Source organism: Balaenoptera ricei, chromosome 2 (genome assembly GCF_028023285.1).
Source record: "Balaenoptera ricei isolate mBalRic1 chromosome 2, mBalRic1.hap2, whole genome shotgun sequence".
NCBI classification, from domain to species: Eukaryota; Metazoa; Chordata; class Mammalia; order Artiodactyla; family Balaenopteridae; genus Balaenoptera; species Balaenoptera ricei.
The window spans coordinates 113,211,914-113,232,581 of NC_082640.1; the positions used below are offsets into that span (position 1 = coordinate 113,211,914).

Genomic DNA, 20,668 nt, shown 5'->3' on the forward strand with positions numbered 1-20,668 from the left:
GAAGGAGGGAGGGAGGGAGGGAGGAAGGAGGGAGGGAGGGAGGGAGGAAGGAGGGAGGGAAGAAAAAGAGAACACAACTTGAAACACAGCAAGGACCCATTATCCTGTGGATCTGGTGTGCTGCAGGCTGCATTCCACATCACACACACAGCAACGTGTTGTCCAACCTAAAGAATCACGGCAAGAAGACTCTCTTGGCTGAATTTGTTCTTTCAAGAGCGAGCCGAGTAGGGTATAATTTAGATCCTGAAGGTCAGGGCAGGATTAAGAGGAGGAACCAAGACCCATAGACTTAGCCCATTTTAATTGGCAGAGAAGGACCCAGAAGGACAAAGACCATAGCACTTAGCAACTATTTACTAAGCACCCACTAAGTGCCCCACACTGCTGTAGGAGCTCAGGGCAACAGGGAGATGGCTGAAGCTGACCTCAGCAGGTCCTCATGCCCTCTGATTCATAAGAGACAGGCAGTGAGACATCACCAGGGTGGAGAGCTATTGAGAGTCCACGCTGCACCTGGAGAAAAGGATAAGATGGCAGATCATCCCAGTCACAGGTGACACCTGACCACAGGTTTTGCCTTGTCCCCGGAGGACAACACTATAATAAGACTTTACTGCAATATAAGGTGTATTCTTCATTTTACTAAATGATGCTCTTACACAGTGGTTTTCAATCCTAGCTGCACATCAGAATTACCTAGGGAGATTTTTTAAATCCAGATGCCTGGACCCCACCCCAGACTAATTAAATCAGACTCTCTGTGGGTAGCACCCAGGCTTCAGTATTTTTTTTTTCACTTAAAATATTCATTTAATTATTTAAAATAAATAATATAAATGTATATGACATATATATATACACATATGAATATATGTATATAATCCTATATATACAGTACATTCTCAATTATTTAAATAAAATTATATACATGAAACAACTAGAAAAGTGTAGAGCAACATTAATATTGATCCCTTTTAGCTGCAAGACTATAATTCAAAGTTATTATTTTCTTTTATACATGCTTCTGTATCTCCTTCCAATAGTGATAGGATAGAGTGTCTTATCCTCTCTTTCACACACTCAGAAATTCCCACTTTCTTGCCCTTGTGCCCTAAGCTCCTCCATAATGGGCATCCCGCTTATCTCTGCATGCTAATTAATCTTCATGAATCAGTTCAAATTTCATCTCCTCCAAGAAGCTTTCCATAGGACTTCTGGCTGGAAGTCATTTTTACCATGTCTAAACTGTCATAGCACATTATCTCTACCTTCTTTATGGCCTTATCACTTTCCTTCTTGGATTATAACTATTTATGTATATCTTATGATTCAATGTATAATAGAATTTAAGTTCATTGAGAAAAAGGATCTTTTAAAACTTTTTTTGTGTATTTCATAGCATCTAGCTTAGTGCATAGCATGTGTGCTTAAAAAATCTGTTGAATGAATAAATTTATGAAACTATACATAACAATCAAAATTAATAATTCAATAATCCAGAATTTAACAATCAAAGTCAATAATTCAATAATCCAGAATTTACTTTGTAAAAATTTGTGTTCATATTTCAGAATATTGGCTAATTAAGCTCTTTCTTTCTTTTTTTTTTTTAATCAGTCATCAATTTTATACACATCAGTGTATACATGTCAATCCCAATCGCCCAATTCAGCACACCACCATCCCCACCCCACCGCCGTGGGGTGGACCCCACCCCAGACTAATTAAATCAGACTCTCTGTGGGTAGCACCCAGGCTTCAGTATTTTTTAAAATTCTCCAGGGGATCCCCATATGAAGCCAAGACTGAGAACCACTGCATCGAGGTGATTGTCCTAATCACCCTCCAGCTTTTCCCTGCTTCCACAGCCCTCTTATCTAAGCTGTTATATTTCCTTTTTATTTTTAGTTTGTTCTACTTTGTCCTTTCAGTAGATAATTCTACAATACCCCATTAAACCTTTTTTCATGCTTTAACTTTGCTTTTTCTCATTTAATTTTCATTGCCCACTCCACTTACTCCATCCCCCCATTATGCTTATTTTGTGCTGTGTTTCTCTAGTACAACGTCAACACTTACAGGGCTCTTGATATGGGCAGAGTACTACAGGAGGCACTTAATTGTTACTAAAAATTATATCCAGTGCAACTATATTTTCTGTTCAATTCTGTGCGACTGTTATGGGCTCAGGTCCTGTGGAAGATGGGCATTTTGGCAAAGTCTAGCTCCCTTCCTAGGAAGCAGCTCCCTTGGTATATAAATAAAAGATCCAAAATAAATATATTGCAACAAAAAAGAAAAGGAACATCCACAACTAGGTGGGAAAGGAGATTAAAAGCTGTCTGAATCTAAATAGCAACATCTGCCCTGCCAAAATCTTGGTCTCACTCTACGAGGGAGATGCTGCCATTTGCAGCAGAAAGAAAAAGTCCCTAGATTGTTTGTACTACTGGTGAGTCTGCTCTCTGGGGGCAGAACATCTGCTGATTCAGGCTCATTTCCTTGTTGTCCGCAGGCAAGCCCAAGAGCACACAGGCGAGTCGCTGAGACACTAAGGGCTGAGATGAGGAAGAAAGGGCCAGGAGACAGTCCCGGAAGCAGACCCTTCAATCTTCAGGGGAAGCCACGCAGCTCATCTCCTGCCACTAGGCTGCACAGGTAAGAGAAGCCTTGGAGCCTCAGAACCGCAGGCCCTGCACTTCTTCCTGGGCCAGGTGAGCCCCGGAGAGCCGAAAACATTGTCACCCCCATGGAGCCCAGCCTGGCACTGAGCCCACCATAGAAGCCAGTGGATGTTTGCCCAATAATTGGGTGAATGAATAAATGACTTCCCTGATGAAATGACTCCTGGGAGAGAAGGTGGGAAGATGGAAATGGAAGGTGGTTCTGTAATCCCACCCTGGTAGCTCAGTCCCTTGATGCTCTGATAGGCCTCCTCTCTCTTCCTTTTCCCTTAATTTTGTTTTTCAGGAATCAAGCCAGATGTCTTGTTGGAGCAAGAAGAGATGTTTGTTCCTTTTAGAAGAAGCAAGATTTTGCAGTGCCAAATGACAGGGACAGGGAAGTGAATAATTACGTGATACACAGGTGTCAGAGGGACCAAGATGGCTCCCTGAACTTTATAAACCAATGAGGAGACTTCTACGGCCCTGGTCTCCAGAACAACTTTACTTGTAGAGGCCAATTCTCCCTGGAGATTCTTGAAACTACAGTGAGAGAGGAGGGGCTTACTACTCGCTGCCCTCCCCACGGTGCAACTCCTCTGGGTCCACATAGGTCACAGCAAAGCCTGCCCCTTCCTCCCACCTTCCACACTGGTGAGCTGACCCCAAGTGCAGGTCTCCCTGGAGATCAGTCACAAGGTGTATCCACATCCATTATTTTAAGACCGCACGAGGCAGTATTATCCCCATTTTATTGTCTAGAAAACGGAGGCTTAGAGAGGTTAGGTGACTTGCAAGTAAGTGGTGGTGTCAGGTATACACCCAGCTCTTCCAAGCCTAAATCCAGCGGTCTCTCCACTACAGCACAGCTGCCCCTTGAGACTAGAGCAGGCAGTGAAAAACAAGGACTCCTGGGTTCCAGGACCCCTTCCAGCCCAGTGTGTAGATGGTGTTCTATCTGAGGGTTGTCCGAGCAGAGGTGGGGTTACCCAGCTGCTTGAGCTCAACAGTCTGTGCAAATTCAAAGAAATGGCATATGAGTTCAAAGAACTCACTTGAAGAACAGGAAAAGCAGCTCTCTGCTTGAGGTCATGGGGAAGTGAAGGCTGAAACGTGGATGAGAAGGCTTGCAAAGGTCCCTTCTCCCTTCAAATCTTTCATTCTTCCTTCTGTTCTCAGTGAGGCCAATAAACACATCTTCCTCCATTGCTATGTAATCTATGTTGATTTGCCTGGGACTCCCCAGGCAGCACCCTGGCTCTGGAAATGAAATATTAACTACCTCAGCCTCACAGCCATCTCTAGCAACTGTACACTAATGGAAAAGCAAGAAGTGCTCGTGGCAACTTGTGTATTGAGGTCAGCAGTGCCTTTCTTAACCCTCTTCTGTCTGGTAAGGCTGAAGGGAGCAGAAGTTTCTGTAATGATATGGCCTATCTTTAGAGCCACAACCCAAAGACTTGGGGTCCTTCCTATGGCCATGATCTTGGGAATGAGCTCCTTAATGTCTTCCTCCGCTCCTGGGGTGTTGTAGACAGCAACTCACTTTCAAGTCAGACTTCCTGTGGGCAGAAGAAATCATTTCACTTCAATCAGCATTTTTGAGGACCTTTATGGGTTCAACGCGTGCTTTGAGGGGGATTACACAGGAGATAAAGACAGACCAAACAACAATTGTGAGGCTGCACTTATACATTGTAATACAAAGGCAACTCCAGAATTTCTACAAAGGAGGGGCTAAGGGGCTGCAATCTGGTTGAAAGATGTCTCAGGGACTTGCCTTGAGGCAGTATTTTCATAGCACATAAAATTGGGAAAGATGTCAAAGAATGGGAGGCTGATGGGGATTACGGAAAAGGATGGTTAAAGCCCCCTCCAAAGCATTCTTGTCTCTCCTACTAACTGTCCAAGTCTCAGGTGTCCTGATTTTTATGTAACAATGTCAAAAAAGAAGGAAACTAACAAATAGCCAAGCAATGAGCCAAGTGTTCGCAAATGTAATTTCATTTATCCCTCACAGACTGTGAAGAAACATTAACTCTCCCCAGAAGTCACATGAAGGGACAGACATCTCCCAGGACCTGGGAAGCTGTGGCCTAATTATTGACCTGGACACAGAAAGAATAAGTACAGGGAACACAATCTGTGCAGAGCCTAAGAAAGAGGGAGTCCAAGGGCAGGGCCCAGGAACACTTTTCTACTTTCCACCTGGGCACCCCACATAGGCTATGCTTGTGTTCGAGTTCCGTCTTGCTCCTGCCACAGGCCTGGGCCAAGCTTCTGCAGCAGGTCCCGACTCTCCCTGACCAGTAGAGCATGTCTCCTAGTCACAACCTGCCCCAGCTACCACCAAAACAAACCATCACCTGCTCCATCCCCACTACTGTCTTCCACCTCTGCTTTGATTTATCGTTCATATGGACTCTCTCCTCGTCAGGCCTAGAGGAAAGTTGTTTCTGTTCATTAGCCAAAGACTCTTAAAATTACCTCTAACCTGTGGCAGATAGAAATCACAGTCATAAACGTAAGCACAGTCTTGGAATTTTTCAGAATGACTTCCTGAATAATTTGGGAGAATTCAACAATAATTATCTAAGAAGACAGGCTTATTTGAGCCCTGCTAACTGTTCTTTTGATGTGAATGCAGCTTTAAGCCTACAGCACTTCCTCCTGCCTCAGGGCTTTTTTTTTAATATGTCCTCATTTCTTATATAGAATGTTCTTTCCCTACACTTGCCCCCGATACTTGGGGCAGAGTCCCAGCAGGAGACAGGGGGCACTGTCAAAAGGGTGATCAGAAAGAATCTGATGAATGAAAAGGACATTTGCAAAGGTGTGGGCAGGTGTTAAAGACTGAACTGTGTCCCTCAAAAAAAGATATGTTCAAGTCCTAACCCCCAGTACCTCAGAAAGTGACCTTATATGGAAATAGCATCATTGCAATTGCTGTAATTAGTTAAGATTGATGTAATTAGTTAAGATGAGGTCAGACCGGAGTAGGGTGGGCCCCTAAGCCAACATGACTGATGTTTTGGAAGAAGAAAGCCATGTAAAGACAGAGACACTGGGAGAACACCATGTGACAGGAAAGGCGAGCCAAGCTAAAGAACACCAAGGACTGCCAGCAAACCACCAGCCGCTAGGAAGAGGCAAGGAAGGATTTGCCTAAAGTTTTCGGAGAGGGCGTGGCCCTGCTGACACCTTGATTTCAGACTTTTAGCCCCCAGAACTGTGAGACAGCAAGTCTCTGTTGTTTTAAGCCATCCAGTTTGCGGTACTTTGTTAAGGCAGCCATAGGAAACTAATACAGCTGGGTTATGGGAAACCAAAAAAAGATGGTGAAACACCCTAGGTCTGGCAACAGGAGAATCGCTGCCACCCTGGGCCTGAAGCATGAAGTACAGGAGTCTTTACCAAAACCTGCAGCCGCTGGCAGAGGAAAGTAGCCACAGCCAAGGCACAGCCTAGCAGGAAGGAATCTGGGGTAAGAACACCCCACCTCACCCTCCTCCTTCTCTCCAGTCTCCTGATGGTGCCGCCCATTGGCCAAACTGAACAGGATGCCAGAGAGCAAGGGAAGCAGGTGGACGCTGGCCATTGAGATCAGCCTCCTAGAGGAGGAAACAGAGTGATCTGGGGGGACAGACTCTATCCAGCGCACCTGGGTAACTTCCGCTTTTAAGTCTCAACTGCAAAGTCACTTCTTCAGGGAAGACTTCCCTGACCTCCTGACCAGATCCTGGCCGCGTAACGTGCTCTCTTAATTCTGCTTCTGCAGAGTACTTGTCACTCTGTAGCACTGGAGAAATTCATTATGCAAATCATTAGGTGATGACTGGCTCTCACGCTAGAAACTAAACTCCATGAGAGAAGAGACCATATCTGTCATTCATCAGTGAATCCTCAAGGTCTGGTGCATAGTAAAAATGACTAGATTTATAGGATGTGCCAATAGGCCAGCAACCTGATATAAAAAGATCAAGTAAGCCCAGAAAAGTTGCCCTTGGCAACTTTGAACAAACTATAGAGAACAGGCACCATTGTATCCTACAGGTACAAATAGTGCACTTTGTGATACCAGAGAATGTGACCACCTTGAGTACTTGCTAATGGTCCTCTAGAAATGGTGGGTGAGATAGGCAATTGGGTAAATGAGATGACTAGGGTAAGGAGAGCAACTACCATGAGGTCAAGCTAACTTGAGCTTGCTTCTATCTGAATCCTCAGGCCAGTCTGGTCCCAGTCACACTGGCGAAAACAAGAAAGCTTAGGTGGGTGTCTGCTCCACTAGCGTTGGAATTTAGGTCCTGCACCCATCCTCAGATATTGAACGCCTCTTTGCTTACCAGGTGACCCTCTTCCCCGCTTCAGCTGCACCTTCTAGTTTCCATTATTAATTTACCTGTTTAATTTCAATATTTCATAGACTATTGGCCTTGAAACCCAAATGTGCGGGTCCCAAGAATTCAAATACGCCTCTCTTTTGAAGTACATCTAAATTTAGGCTGTCATAAACTGGGGGGTAGTTGTGGTTTCTAAGTTTTGTACAACACTTTACTTTGTGTAATTCAACATAAGTGACCTAAGAACCTTACAGAAAAGAAGATAGATGAGCTCAATAAGGATTAGGAAATTGCATTAAATTTGGAGACAGTGTTTCACTGGCTTGCTCTTTTATACGTGGATGAATCACCCTTATCCAACTTTGCCTGGAGGGAGTTTGGAGTAAACACAACAACACCCACAGTCCTTGTGCACACACTATCGACCTCCTCGTTTGATGGGTCTTTTGATTATGGCTGTAAAAGTCAATAATTCTTCTGGGTATTAACCCTTAACATCACCACAGTGCATACAACATGTACCTCTAACATGAAAATGAAGCAACTATACCAAACTTAACTTCTAGGGTGGGAAGCAAAAATCTTGTGATCAACCAAATAAGCTGTGTTAACCTCCTCTCAATTGGCCTTATTTATCTGGACCATGTTATTGATCTTGAAGGGCACTGTCATCTCATTAACAGTCAGCAGGCTCTGCGTGCTTCCTGTGATTGACAAAACCTCTCTGGGTAACAGCTGCCAACAGAGGCTGGTTTCCTCAGGCACAAACACATCACAGAGAAGGTGTTGACTCTGAGGAGGGACCAGGCAGAGGACGAGTTGGGAGGCAGAGCTGTCCCTGAGTGGAGTCATGCAGAGGGTCTGCTACCTCATCCACCTCACCCTCTTCTGGGCAGGTAAAGCAGATCCTGGAACCTCAAAAGAGCAAGACTCAGTGAGGCATCAAGGCTGCCAGGGCCTGGCCCTCGAGCACAGCGCCCCTTACTCAATGATCTCAGCCCCAGTCCTCACTGAGCCCCCCTCGTGTCTTTTCTCTAGGAGTCATGTCAGCTGCCGTGTTGGTGCCTCAAGACCAAGCAAGGAGTGTGTCTGTGGGGGAACCTGTCACCCTCAGGTGCTCCATGAAAGGCGAATCCATCAGTAACTACTACACCTTCTGGTACAGGAAAACACCGGGTAACACAATGACTTTCATATACCGAGAAGGGGGCACGTATGGCCCTGGTTTCGAGGACAACTTCCGAGGTAAAATTGATTCTTTAAACAACCAGGCTGTGCTGAATATCCTGGAGGCATCAGAGAGAGATGAAGGATCTTACTACTGTGCCTCGACCACCACCCTGCTGTGGGTTCACTTCTGAGCAGCTCAAAAAACGTGGAGATCTAAGTGGAACAGCAGTTCCAACAAGATCATGACTTTCTCCTGAATAAATAGTTTAAGAAATGGAAGCCAGAGAAGGCTGACATTCATGACTTTCCTTCAGGTTCACTGGCTCACAGCCTGCCCATGCACTCCAGTGGTGCTCAGATGGGCAACCCCCAGTGGGGTGTGGCCCGGTGTAGGGGGCAGGAGAGAGGAGAGACAGAGTCAGAAATTGTAGCATTTACGGTACACTCTTAACAGTTTTCTTGGAGCTTCATAAAAGATTTGGCCACACAGCCTAAAGTACTTAGGATATGACATAAAGAGGCACTTTCCAAAGTATGTCTATGGTGATGTCCAGTTTCTCCCCAACCGTATACACCAGGAATCTAGCTGTTCTCAAGGACAGGGGCTGAGAAGGTGGGAAGACTCCTCCCTTCCTTCTGCATCAGTGGTACACACTGTCTGTCATCTTCCCAACGTGGATGGCAAGACTTGATCTCTAGCTGGCTGTACTGTTTTGGACTTCTGCCCTCCTTTCCCTCTCTACCTCTTTACTTCTTCTTCTATATGTTCTAGAAACAAAACATTGAACAGTTTTTTCCCACTGGCATTTCTTTGTCCTTCTTTGGACAGCTCAGTTTAAACTCCACTTTTATCTTGAGCAATGTACTTTTCCAGATTTAGACGATTGACAGCCTATTCTGAGGCTGAACCTGTCCTTCCTTCTGGCCTCGTCTAGAAAAGCTACCATTCACCTTACTGAATACCTTATTGGAATTGTGGTGGTGGATGGGTATGTTCAGTCATTTGATTATTGTGATGGTTCCGTGGGTGTATGGGTATATCTGAACTCATCGGGTTGTGTGCTGTACATATGTGCGGCTTATTCATAAAGATCAATAATCTTATCAATAATCTAATCAAAGATCCTGCTGTCTGTAGAAGTACAAAAAGGCTGACAAGTGTTTGCCAGACACACACAGTTACACAGTTGGTTCCAGTCAGGGATCCTCACTGGTCCACCAAGCCTCCTCCCAATCTTCCCATCTCTTGTGATTTTGCCTGACCTTTCATATATATGTATATATATATGATAAAGAATGACATTTGGAAGCTTTATGTAGATGTTGTCAAAGTTTTGGAACCATAGTTTTAAAAGACCTGCAAAATGGATTCCTAGAAAGAGACCCAGTGGGTCCTTCTGACAGAGACTGGGAGAATGTCTTTGATGAGAAGGAGGAGGGAAAACATCTGGACAAATTCATAAAACTGTATGTTAGCTGTAATAATGATTAATATCTGTTGAGTGTTTACTATATGCCAAGCACTATTCTGAGCACTTTACATGTGTTATATGATTTAATCCTCACAATAATCCTATGATGCATTTTCTATTATTATCCCCACTTTACAAATGAAGACACTAAGGCACAGAAGAACTAAAACACTTGCCCAAGATACCACTGGTAATGAGGGAGGGCGACAGATTTCAGACTCCGGAGCTGAAGGACACAGCATGTGATTCAGGAGGTTGGGGGAGGGTGGTCCATAGAGGAGACTGTCCCCAGGATGTGTCAGAAATAAGGGACAACAGGGCTGTGCCCTCGCCACCAGACCTGTTCAAAGCAATGCTCCGTGACCATCTGTCAAGAAACTGGGACAATGCAGCATGGGTCCCAGAGGATTTCTCGATGTTTTCTAACTCTGAGATTTTGTGATCCTGACACACGCTTCACTCTGTCGTCTAAAATTATCTGTACCTCTTCATCTTTGAAACCAGGATAAGAAGAGTTACATCTTCAGAGATAATAAGAGTTCCATCTTCACAGTGTTGTTAAAGGCAAATGATAGAGAGGAAGTAAATTGCATTGCACATGGTAGCTATGCCATAAATGTTACTTAACATAAGTAAAGTAAAGGGCCAACAATAAAGTGGAATAATTGAGGAGAAAGTGAACTAAATTACAGAGTGCCAAGATGCAACCACTCTGCAGGTGTGGACTCACTTAATCCTCATGACAGCCCTGCGAGGTCTTTATTGTCAGCTCGGTGTCACAGATGGGGAAACTGAGCCTCAGAGAGACTGGGTAGTTTACCTCAGTTTCCAGAAGCAGTGCTAGGATCTGGGTCAGAGGCAGACAGCCCTGGTTCTGGGCTAGGGGCTGTGGGATATGCTAAAGAAATACATCACCTATAACAATGCCTGAATTAGAGAACGGCTGGGAACAATTGTGTGAAGTCCAGTCATCTGTGTGATGCAGAGGTTGCCCTTGACTCCTTGGCCAGTCCCGGGGAGAGGGAATGGGGGTGGGGTACCTAACCCCTTCCACCTCCACTTCTCCCTCCCTTGCTTTAAAACACCAGTTGCAATTGCAGCTTCCAGGCTGTTCTCCGGAGATTCCTCACTCCTGTGACTGAAGGAGGACCACAGCTACCCAGCCCCCTCCCACTTCCACTCCTGAGCCCACCCTTAGGTCTGCAGCTTGTCTCCCAGGCCACAACGTGGGAAATGGGCCGACATCCTCCTCCCTTCTGATGTTTGTCAAAGGCAGCAGCTTGTTGAATTCTCTTAGAGTCTCTAGGGTGCTAATGCATTCACTGCCTTCTTCTCGCTTTCTCAGAGGCCTGTCTGGAATGGCAGCTACAGGAGTCTGGGGCTAGTGTGATGAGAGCTGGAGAAATTCTGTGGGTCCCTGGAGGGTCCGTAGAATTGCCAACTTTACCATCCATATATATCTGCACAGTGAGACAGAGTGTCCAAGTTTGTCTCTTCCATTTTGACTGACTTATTATCACTTATATCGAGGCAGCAAAAGGGCTCAAGATCTATCATCCACAGTTCTCTGCTTTCAAAAATGAGGAAACTGACACCAGAAAGCGCTGCGGTGAATTAAAGTGTGGGAGCCACCAAGCAAAGAAGAGAACTGAGTTCAAACAAAACTTTCCCCACTCTAGGTAGAGTCTTAGCCCCCTGCAGTGCCTCAGACAGAAAGTGCTGGCTAATAAATTCTCCACAGCAACAAGGTGAAGAAACTCTGGAATTGAGGCTTCTTTTCCTACTTCTCAATTCAACATCTTGCCTCCAAATATAAATTGAAATCATGGGGTTATACATCTCTAATATTTTTTGGTCAGAGCGCTTTATTCTTCCTCCAACAAATACCATCTCTCCTCTCTGCTTAATTTTTCTCCATAGCATTTATTACCATTTGATGTGCTGTATATTTTACTTGCTTATTTATTTGTTGTTTAGCCCTCCACTGACTGGAACACAAGCTCCATGATAGCAGAGATTTTGTCTGTTTTCTTCACTGCCTTAACTCCAGCACTTAGAATAAATCTGACACAAAATGGGCACTCAGCAAACGTGTTGAATGAATGAGTGGGTGAAATGTGTAATGAATGAGTACTACATACCCTGCACTGTGCTGAATACTGGGGATATAATAGTGCACAAGACTGGTGACAACTTTGCCCTCAGAAATGCTTTATCCAAGCCTCATCTATCCACTAACAAGATTTTCTGATAATAGAGCACTCTAGAACACCAAATAACTTACTCTTGGAGAGCAGACATAAGTGCTCCTGCATTCCTTGGACATCCCCCCCGTGACAGGGATAAAATGGGGTGGAGCAGGGGAGGGGCGGGGATGGCAGGCTTTCTCAGTTTCACCACATTTTCTCTCCTTTTAATCCTAAGGCCCCAGGCCCCGAGTCTTGGACTCTCAGGGAGAAGGTTGAACATTTCCACTTTATTTCACAAAGGAAATTTACAAAATCTCTCTCCAAACAGACTGCTGGAGCAAGCCATCTCTGGTAACCAAAAGGCACCATGACACATTTTCCTAAACAAAGAGCAACTCCTAACTCCCTCTCACCCTACCACCACCGTCATCAAATGATTTTGGAATTCTTCAGGAATGCAGAATCCCTCAGGGTCTTGTGTTTTTAGCAATTCACACATACACAAACACATACACTCTGAATGGTAACAATGTATGGTGGCGTGGATCAAACACTGGAGGAAATCTCTGAAGGCACAGCCTAGATGCTCAAGGCTCCCAGGCGCCAACACACACATGCAGTCAGAAAAGGACCTGCTGATGGGACAAAGGAAGTCAAGCCACCGTGCAATTGCTCCTATTCATTTTAACGAGGCAGGCTCTCGAACTCTGTGTTTAAATAAGAAATCGAACAGCCCTAAGTTTTCTATTGCCTGCATACATGTGGGAGAATAGGGAAAATTTAACGATCCTTTTCTGGCATAAGGACAAAGCCCCAAGAGTATTTATAACTTTCAGAAAAAGAAATGTCATTATAAATACATTACTAGGGCAACAAATTATGAGAAAGAAAACCAGTCCAAAGTGTAGACTTTGGGAGATTAAAGCTACTTTCATAGAATATAACAACATCCATTTATTTATTCAATAATAATTTATTAAGTAGCTACTTTGTGCCAACTACTTTTCTAAACATACTGGGAACACAGAAGCTCAGGAGTTTATTTTAGTGAAAATAAATACAAAATAAAACAAGTAAAATATGTTAGATGGTGATGATTGCCATGGAGAAGACTTGCAGGGAGGGAGAGAGAGTATGCAATCAGGGGTCTGAGAGAGACAATTCTTTTAAATCAAATGGTCAATAAAGGCTGCAAGGAGAAGGTTACATTTCAGCGAAGGCCTGAGATGAGCAGTAAGGTATATTTGGAGTCTGGATGTTTGCTGGAATTTTCTGTTTAGAAATAATATTTTCATGTCCCGTTTTATGACACATAACAGTACCAGCTTTTCTGTAGCTTGGAGGAATAGGCAACAGTATTTTCTTCTTCTCTTGCTGCGAGCTCTTTCACCAATCGTTCAGACTTTCATTTTTCAAAACCACGTGATGGAATTCCATGAATTAGCACAAGTGGAGAGGAAGCCATACAGAAAAGGTCAAAACTTAGAAGATGAAAAGGAAGATGGTGGAATTGGATGATTGACAAATGGAACATGGGGCAGGTAACATTGAGCCCTTTGCCTTTTCTCCCTCCTTAGGTGACCACATTCTATGGATTGATGTGTGTCTTCCCAACCATAAAAGGAGAGCATACGAATTGGATGAAGAGTTTCTCTTGCTGGTCCCCAAGATGACGCTACTCCAGCAGCCCCAGGAGAGAATCTGCCACCTCATCTACACTTGCAGATCCACATGCCTCCCAAAAACTGTCCCAATAGACAGGGAAGCTGACATAAAACATGTTTACCTCAGTGATGTTCTTGGTTTTTCCTCGTCTCCAGGAAGCCAGCCACAGATAACCTGAGGAATTTGGAGTAACTGTGGAGAAAGCTGGAGGGTTTTCACGATTCCTCGCAAAACTTTAGGGATTCCGCCTCCAGGACTTCTGGGTGTGCTGGGACCACAAGGCCCAGGGTAGGCCTCGGAGTTGGTTTCCATCCTCACTTGTCACCTAAGAGAAGTGAGCAATATTTCTCAGAGACAGTAGAAGGAAAGTCAGCATCCACAGAGAAAATACCCAAAAAAGCAAACAAACAAACAAAAAGCCCACATAGCCTGGGTCTGAGATGTCAGCAGCTCTGCCACATCCAAGGCCTCCTCGCCCATAAAGACTTCAACTGTGTCTGCAGAGCACGTTATGGTCATGAGTGACTGATGGAAGATTAACCACCTCAATTGCCTTCAGGAGGAAGAAGAGTTTCATGCACCAAGTTTATAAATAAAAGAACCACAAAGCAGCCAATATTACTGGCACTACATGTTGAAACCAGAGAGTTGACCCAGTAGCAATAACACTCCTCTGTAATAAGAATTAAAATCTCTGAGTTCACAACTAGTCCATTTCTCAGCATCCAAACCATCAATATGTTTCCCACATGAAGGATCTCCTTCTCAGCCCTACAGCCCTACCGCTATGCCCCCCAACACACAGAGTGTTAGAACGGTGAGAAACTTCAATCACCTCCTGGTTCATCCTCTTCCACTGAAGATGCAGAAACTGAGGAATGGAGAAATTAACTTTCTCTCCAGCCCACAGCCAGCGGGTGGCAAAGCCAAAGCCAACCCCTGGTCATAAATACCTCCCACAACACCCTGACACCAGATTGCCATGGGAAAGCACCCTATTAGCCCTGTATTTTCAGTCTGCATCCCTGCTATGCTATTCTCCCCTCTGGTCAGCTGGAGAATCTCCTTCTAGCCAAGTTGAGCTGGAGGAGTAAAAAGTCTCATGGTTGTTGCAGGAGTACAGAGCCTCAAAGTACTCCAGAGGGTCCACTACACTTCCACCCTTGCTTTCTACCCCTTTCTAAAGAAACTCTTTGAAATCTCAAATCCTGCCCTGGGTCCTTTTGCATTCCTTTGGGAGCCTATCTCCACACTGAGTGCACAGCAGCTGTTCAGTATAAAGAAGAAAGGCTGGTCTCCCGCTCTCTCTTCTCCACCTAAGTAAACCCCACTCATTAGGGACCCTGCTCCTCACTCCCTGCCTTTGTCGCCGTGGCAGTACCTCTGACCCTTTCTACTGAGGAATAGACAGATCAATGGCCAGAGCCTGCCTTCCATTCAGAGACAAAATCTCCTCCCCAAGGGTGTGGAGAAAAGGGAACCCTCTTGCACTGTTGGTGGGAATGTAAACTGATACAGCCACTATGGAGAACAGTATGGAGGTTCCTTAAAAAAGTAAAAATAGAACTACCATATGACCCAGCAATCCCACTACTGGGCATATACCCTGAGAAAACCATAATTCAAAAAGAGACATGCACCCCAATGTTCATTGCAGCTCTATTTACAATAGCCAGGACATGGAAGCAACCTAAGTGTCCATTGACAGATGCATGGATAAAGAAGATGTGGCACATATATACAATGGAATATTACTCAGCCATTAAAAGAAACAAAATTGAGTTATTTGTAGTGAGGTGGATGGGCCTAGAGTCTGTCATACAGAGTGAAGTAAGTCAGAAAGAGAAAAACAAATACAGTATGCTAACACATATCTATGGAATCTAAAAAAAAATTGGTTCTGAAGAACCTAGGGGCAGGACAGGAATAAAGACGCAGACGTAGAGAATGGACTTGAGGACACAGGGTGGGAGAAGGGTAAGCTGGGACGAAGTGAGAGAGTAACACTGACATACATGCACTACCAAATATAAAATAGATAGCTAGTGGAAAGCAGCTGCATAGCACAGGGAGATCAGCTCGGTGCTTTGTGACCACCTAGAGGGGTGGGATAGGGAGGGTGGGAGGGAGATGCAAGAGGGAGGGGATATGGGAATATATATGTATGCATATATCTGATTCACTTTGTTATACAGCGGAAACTAACACAACATTGTAAAGCAATTATACTCCAATAAAGATGTTAAAAAAAAATCTCCTCCCCTTTCTTTTTCAAAATAAATGCAAGTCCACAATATGACAATGCTGTTAAGAAAAAGAAAGCTAATGAGTTGCTATAAGATTATAAGAATGGCAATGTTATTATACTCAGCACTGGTCAGCTCTTCCCACAGGGTCACTGGCCTGGCACGTTCCTGAATTAGCCTGAGTAAGTCTTGGAGAAATTAAACAGTGTTGAATTGCAGCCTGTGAAGAGTTATTATACAATGGAAAAGAAACCCACTAGACTGGAACGTGTGTTCAAAACCTACTCTTGTCGTGTGAGAACCTGAGCCCATCACCTCCCTTCCCCAGGCTCATTTACAAGGGTAGGAAGCCGGAACTGATACAGCCTGAGGTCCCTTCCCTTCTCACCTTCTATGATGCTATGATTAGTCATCCCTATTTCCTATGAGCTGAGAAGAAGAGAAAACATTCTGAAATTTCAGCAAAAAGAAATTCAAAATGAAAAATCTCCTTGAAATGAAAGTCATCAACAGCTGTAAAGAGGTACCAGTAAAAATGATCATTGATGGCCTACAGTCATGGGGTACTTTTGTATGTGTAAGTCGCTGCTCAAAGTAGTTTACATGTTTTAATTTGTTTAATCTTCAAACAACCCATTGCTACTATTGTCCTTATTTTGCAGAAAAAACACGGAAGCGAGGCGAGGGTAAGGCATTGCCCAAGGTCATACTACGGGTGAGTGGCTAAGCTTGGACACAAGCTCAGGCAGCCTGCCTCCAAAGATATTGTGCAACCCAAGAGGCTCCATTTTCTGGAGTTTATCAAAACCTGTTTTTTAAATCATGTCTGTGGGCAAAAGAGTGGGTCCGATACCTTCGCAGAGTCCTTTCTGACTGTAGCAAGCTCTATTCTATGAAAAGAAGCTATGCAAGGAGTGAAGAACTATCTCCTGTTGGGTCCCCCATGATACTACCCTTACTTTTTTTTTTTATTGGAGTATAATTGCTTTACAACGTTGTGTTCGTTTCTGCTGTACAATGCCCGTGCGTAAAATGGTAGCCAGAGGGAACATGCTATAAAGCACAGGAAGCTCAGCTCGGTGCTCTGTGATGACCTAGATGGGGGGGATGGGGATGTGGGGAAGGAGGTCCAAGAAGGAGGGGATATGGGTTATACATACAGCTGATTCACTTCATTGTACTGCAGAAACTAACCTTACATTTTGCATCCAAGAAGTCTGATAGCTTCCATGGTGTGTTTGTGGGCACTTTTCCACCCTCGGTCTCCACCGTGGGGTATCTGCCTGGGCTGATCTTCCTTGTGCTATTCCTCTATGGTAATGCAGGAGTCATCCTTTCTGAGATAGTGTCATGTCTGTCTCTTGCAGTTCTTATCAGTGCGTCCTTTTTTCCAGAGGTCCAGTCACTGAATCAGCTGGGGCTTTGCGGGGGACCATGAGAGACCCTGGGGACTCCCTAATGGTCACCTGCAATGCCTCTGGGTTTAACTTCCGACTCTTCTGGGTGAACTGCTACCATCAAGCTCCAGAAAGACCACATGAATTTGTTTCTAAAATTAGTCCTTCGGGGAATGTTAAGGATTACACATTTTCCATGGAGGGAAGATTTGCTACCACTAGGAATAACATCAGTAATCATTTGTATTTACAAACCAACAGACTGAAACCAGAGGCTGAGTATTATTGTTCTTTCACCGCCATGAAACATAGAGAAACTGAAGGGGGTTGAAATCTCCCTGGTAGGCAGAACGAAAGGAGGAGAATCTGCATGTTAAGATCAGTGATCTTTCTCCAGCTGGATCTCCCCCTCCCAGATCTATACCTCCATCTTGATCATACTTGGGACTACCTTTTATTCTCATCTGAAACAGTGTCTTCACTTTGCTCCTTTGAATTTTCCCTTCCAGTTTACTGCATCCAGGGGCGGTTGGGCCAAAGGGTGAGGAGAGATGTGATGGGGACACTAAGGAATCAGTCCTGAGTGACACTTCCAGAAGTTCTGTTGGCCAGAGGGGTTGTTCTGAATGATGACTGGGTGGTCAGAAAATTAAACTCATACCTGCCTCTCAGATGAAGCTGACCACCCATCATGGTCACTTTTGTTAGCCCTTGACTTCTAGGACACTGGAGGAAAGAGACAGAAAGAGCAAAACATGTAATCATGCCAAAGTGAAAGAGAGATGAGAATGGGATTTTCTCTGAGTTCCAGATAACTCCCTTCTATAATCCTTCCCACGTTTTCAGATCCATGAAAACATCCTTATTGTGTTAACAAAAGCTTTCATGGCACAATTTAAGTAGGTGCATTTTCCTCTCTTAAATAGGTGGCAATATAGTGCAGATAACAAAAGTGATGTACGAAAATAAATTTGCTTATCATTCACAAAAATATTAAAATGTATTGAACTTAAAAACAGTAATCTGAAAATGGTCCCTAACGTTGGCAAGTTCTTTTTACCTATCTTGATATGAACAAGTTTAAAAATTTGGTCTAAAAAATTTAGTCTATAAATTGCATATATGTTTTTATGTATGAATTCTTTTAATAGTAAAAAGAGCATGGGTTGTGGAATCAGACAAAAGTGAGGAAGAATCACAACTCCTCATTTACTGTAGGACCTTGAACAAGGTTGCTTAACTTCTCTAAACTTCTCTTTCTTCATAGATAAAATACAGATAATAATACTTATTTCACAGAGTTATTACAAAGATTAAATGAAATAATTGCTAGAAATCATCTGGCACTCCTGGGTGACTAGCACACCAAAGGTGCTCAGTAATGCTAATACTCTAACTCCTCAGCTCTTAATGGTCTGAAGGAGGGTGGTTTTAACCCAGAAGAGAGAAGAATAAAGGATCTAAAACGGGAGGAGGGTTTCCCTGGTGGCGCAGTGGTTAAGAATCCACCTGCCAATGGAGGGGACACAGGTTCGAGCCCTGGTCCAGGAAGATCCTACATGCCGCGGAGCAACTAAGCCCGTGCGCTACAACTACTGAGGCTGTGAGCCACAACTACTGAGCCCTTGTGCCACAACTACTGAAGCCCACATGCCTAGGGCCTGTGCTCTGCAACAAGAGAAGCCACCTCAGTGAGCAGCCCGCTCTCTGCAACTAGAGAAAGCCCGCTTGCAGAAAACAAGGCACAACACAGCCAAAAATAAAATAAATAAAATAAATACATTTATTAAAAATAAATAAATAAAATGGGAGGAAACATTGACAATGACCACTAGCATTTTTTCAAACCAAGAAGTCCAAATGTGCTGCCAGCATATTTTTCATAAAAATGTCTCATCAGGAATGTTCTTCCCACACGACCTCTCTAATTCTTTCCATGCATTGACAATAGTGAAAGTCTCAAAGACAAATCCAGTATTGGGAGGATCTAGGTCCCCAATAACATACTGTGTCTTCATTGTCCTTTGTCTGTACCAGATGAAGGTGGCCCAGGCCAGTCTCAGCTCTAGCAGAAATAACAAGGAGAATGAATTTTGCATGCCAAACTCTTTTCCAATAGACATGGTTCGGATGTCTAGGACAATAGCTACAAGGAACTCTCAGTTTTCAGAAAGCTCAGCCTTCGAGCTTTGAGGATATTCCCCTGCAGGGCCTTACCAGTCGTAGGCTATTTAATTAATGTACCTTATTGGAAATACAGAGATTTTTTTTCATCCTTAAAAAAGAAAGTATTAAATTTCATTACTAACCTGTGAGGGGTTACATTTGTCCATCCTCATGCTGCCCGTGCTTTCTTTCTACCTAGGGTTAGCTCACTATGGCATTTGGCCAAGAAAACCATGTTCCCCTAAATGAATCCCAAAGATAAATATCCTCACTGCAGTACTTTGGCTTCTTCCATTAAAAAAACAAAACAAAACAAAATTGACTATACAGACCTTATCCAGGGGAAATAGGAAGAAAAGCCAGTGAATCAGAGCTGCTCTCCTGCCAGAAATGCATGTTCTGATGGGAGAAGATGGTGAAGGGTGTCTGCACAAAATCCCAAGTGGGAAAAAAGCTGTCTGAGATCCGAGGAAACTTCCGTCTGCTAAAAGGAGCCAGCAGCCTGTTGACAAAAAATTGGGGGCGGGGGGAGTCAGGGGCGCCTCTTTTTTGTGTGACTTTAAATAAGTCACTTAAACTCTTTGAGCCTCAGATTCTCATCTGTACAATAAAGAGTTTATATTAGATGGTCGCTATGCTTCCTTCAACACTAACAAGCTATAGGTCTCTGTCCAGCAAGAAAGAGAAGGAAGCAGCTGTAGGACAAAGGGGATCATATTTCACAGATTCCCAAGATTGTGATGCACAGATTCCTGCCTGGCTGATTCCTTTATGTGACTCAGTAAGGATAAAATCAGGAAAAGAACTAAACAAAATAACACTCATGATTAATCAAAGGGGATTGAGAGTCATTGCTAACCTCACACCTGCCTTGCTTTGCCTCAGCTCACCTCCCTTGGGATATTCCTCCTCCTCTTTAATGCCTCATCAGGATTTTTCAAAAACTGTGATCACTCAAGGTTGAAGCTTTTCATCTCCCATGTATAAAAGGATATGCAAAGAGAGTTCAGCCTCCTGTTGAGTCTCTGCCAAGGTCTTAGCCTGGCAGTTCTGGGAAAAGAGCCAAAGACCCCATATTTCTTGGCTGTTAACATTCTCCCATCTGTGCTCAAGTCAGCAGGCTGGGCTTCAGGCTGTGGCTTGTCTGTAGTCTTACAGATAAGGAACTCTAGGTTTTCTAAAGGAACTCCTAAGAATGTTTCTGCAAGAAAGTAACTTGGCCCTCAAGTAACCAGACAGAGGATTATCTGGTTATATTTGGGGACAGTAACAAAAAGACCAGGAAGTCTATATTCTATATTATAGCCTCAGAATCCAATCTTATAAACCACTTCAGGTACTGATATTAATTAGA

At 43.9% G+C, this 20,668-nt stretch overlaps 1 protein-coding gene and 1 gene segment (V, D, J or C); both read left to right on the plus strand.

The window, feature by feature from the left end:
- Positions 1-20,668, plus strand: part of LOC132359565 (T cell receptor alpha chain MC.7.G5-like) — a 259,427-nt gene that overhangs the window by 104,636 nt on the left and 134,123 nt on the right. The window lies entirely within an intron of this gene.
- The window catches only part of LOC132359564 (T cell receptor delta constant-like), a 61,154-nt gene continuing 48,308 nt past the window's right edge, over positions 7,823-20,668 (plus strand). Inside the window, 2 exon segments of the C gene segment in view lie at positions 7,823-7,905; positions 8,048-8,338. Coding sequence covers positions 7,860-7,905; positions 8,048-8,338 — 337 coding nt within the window.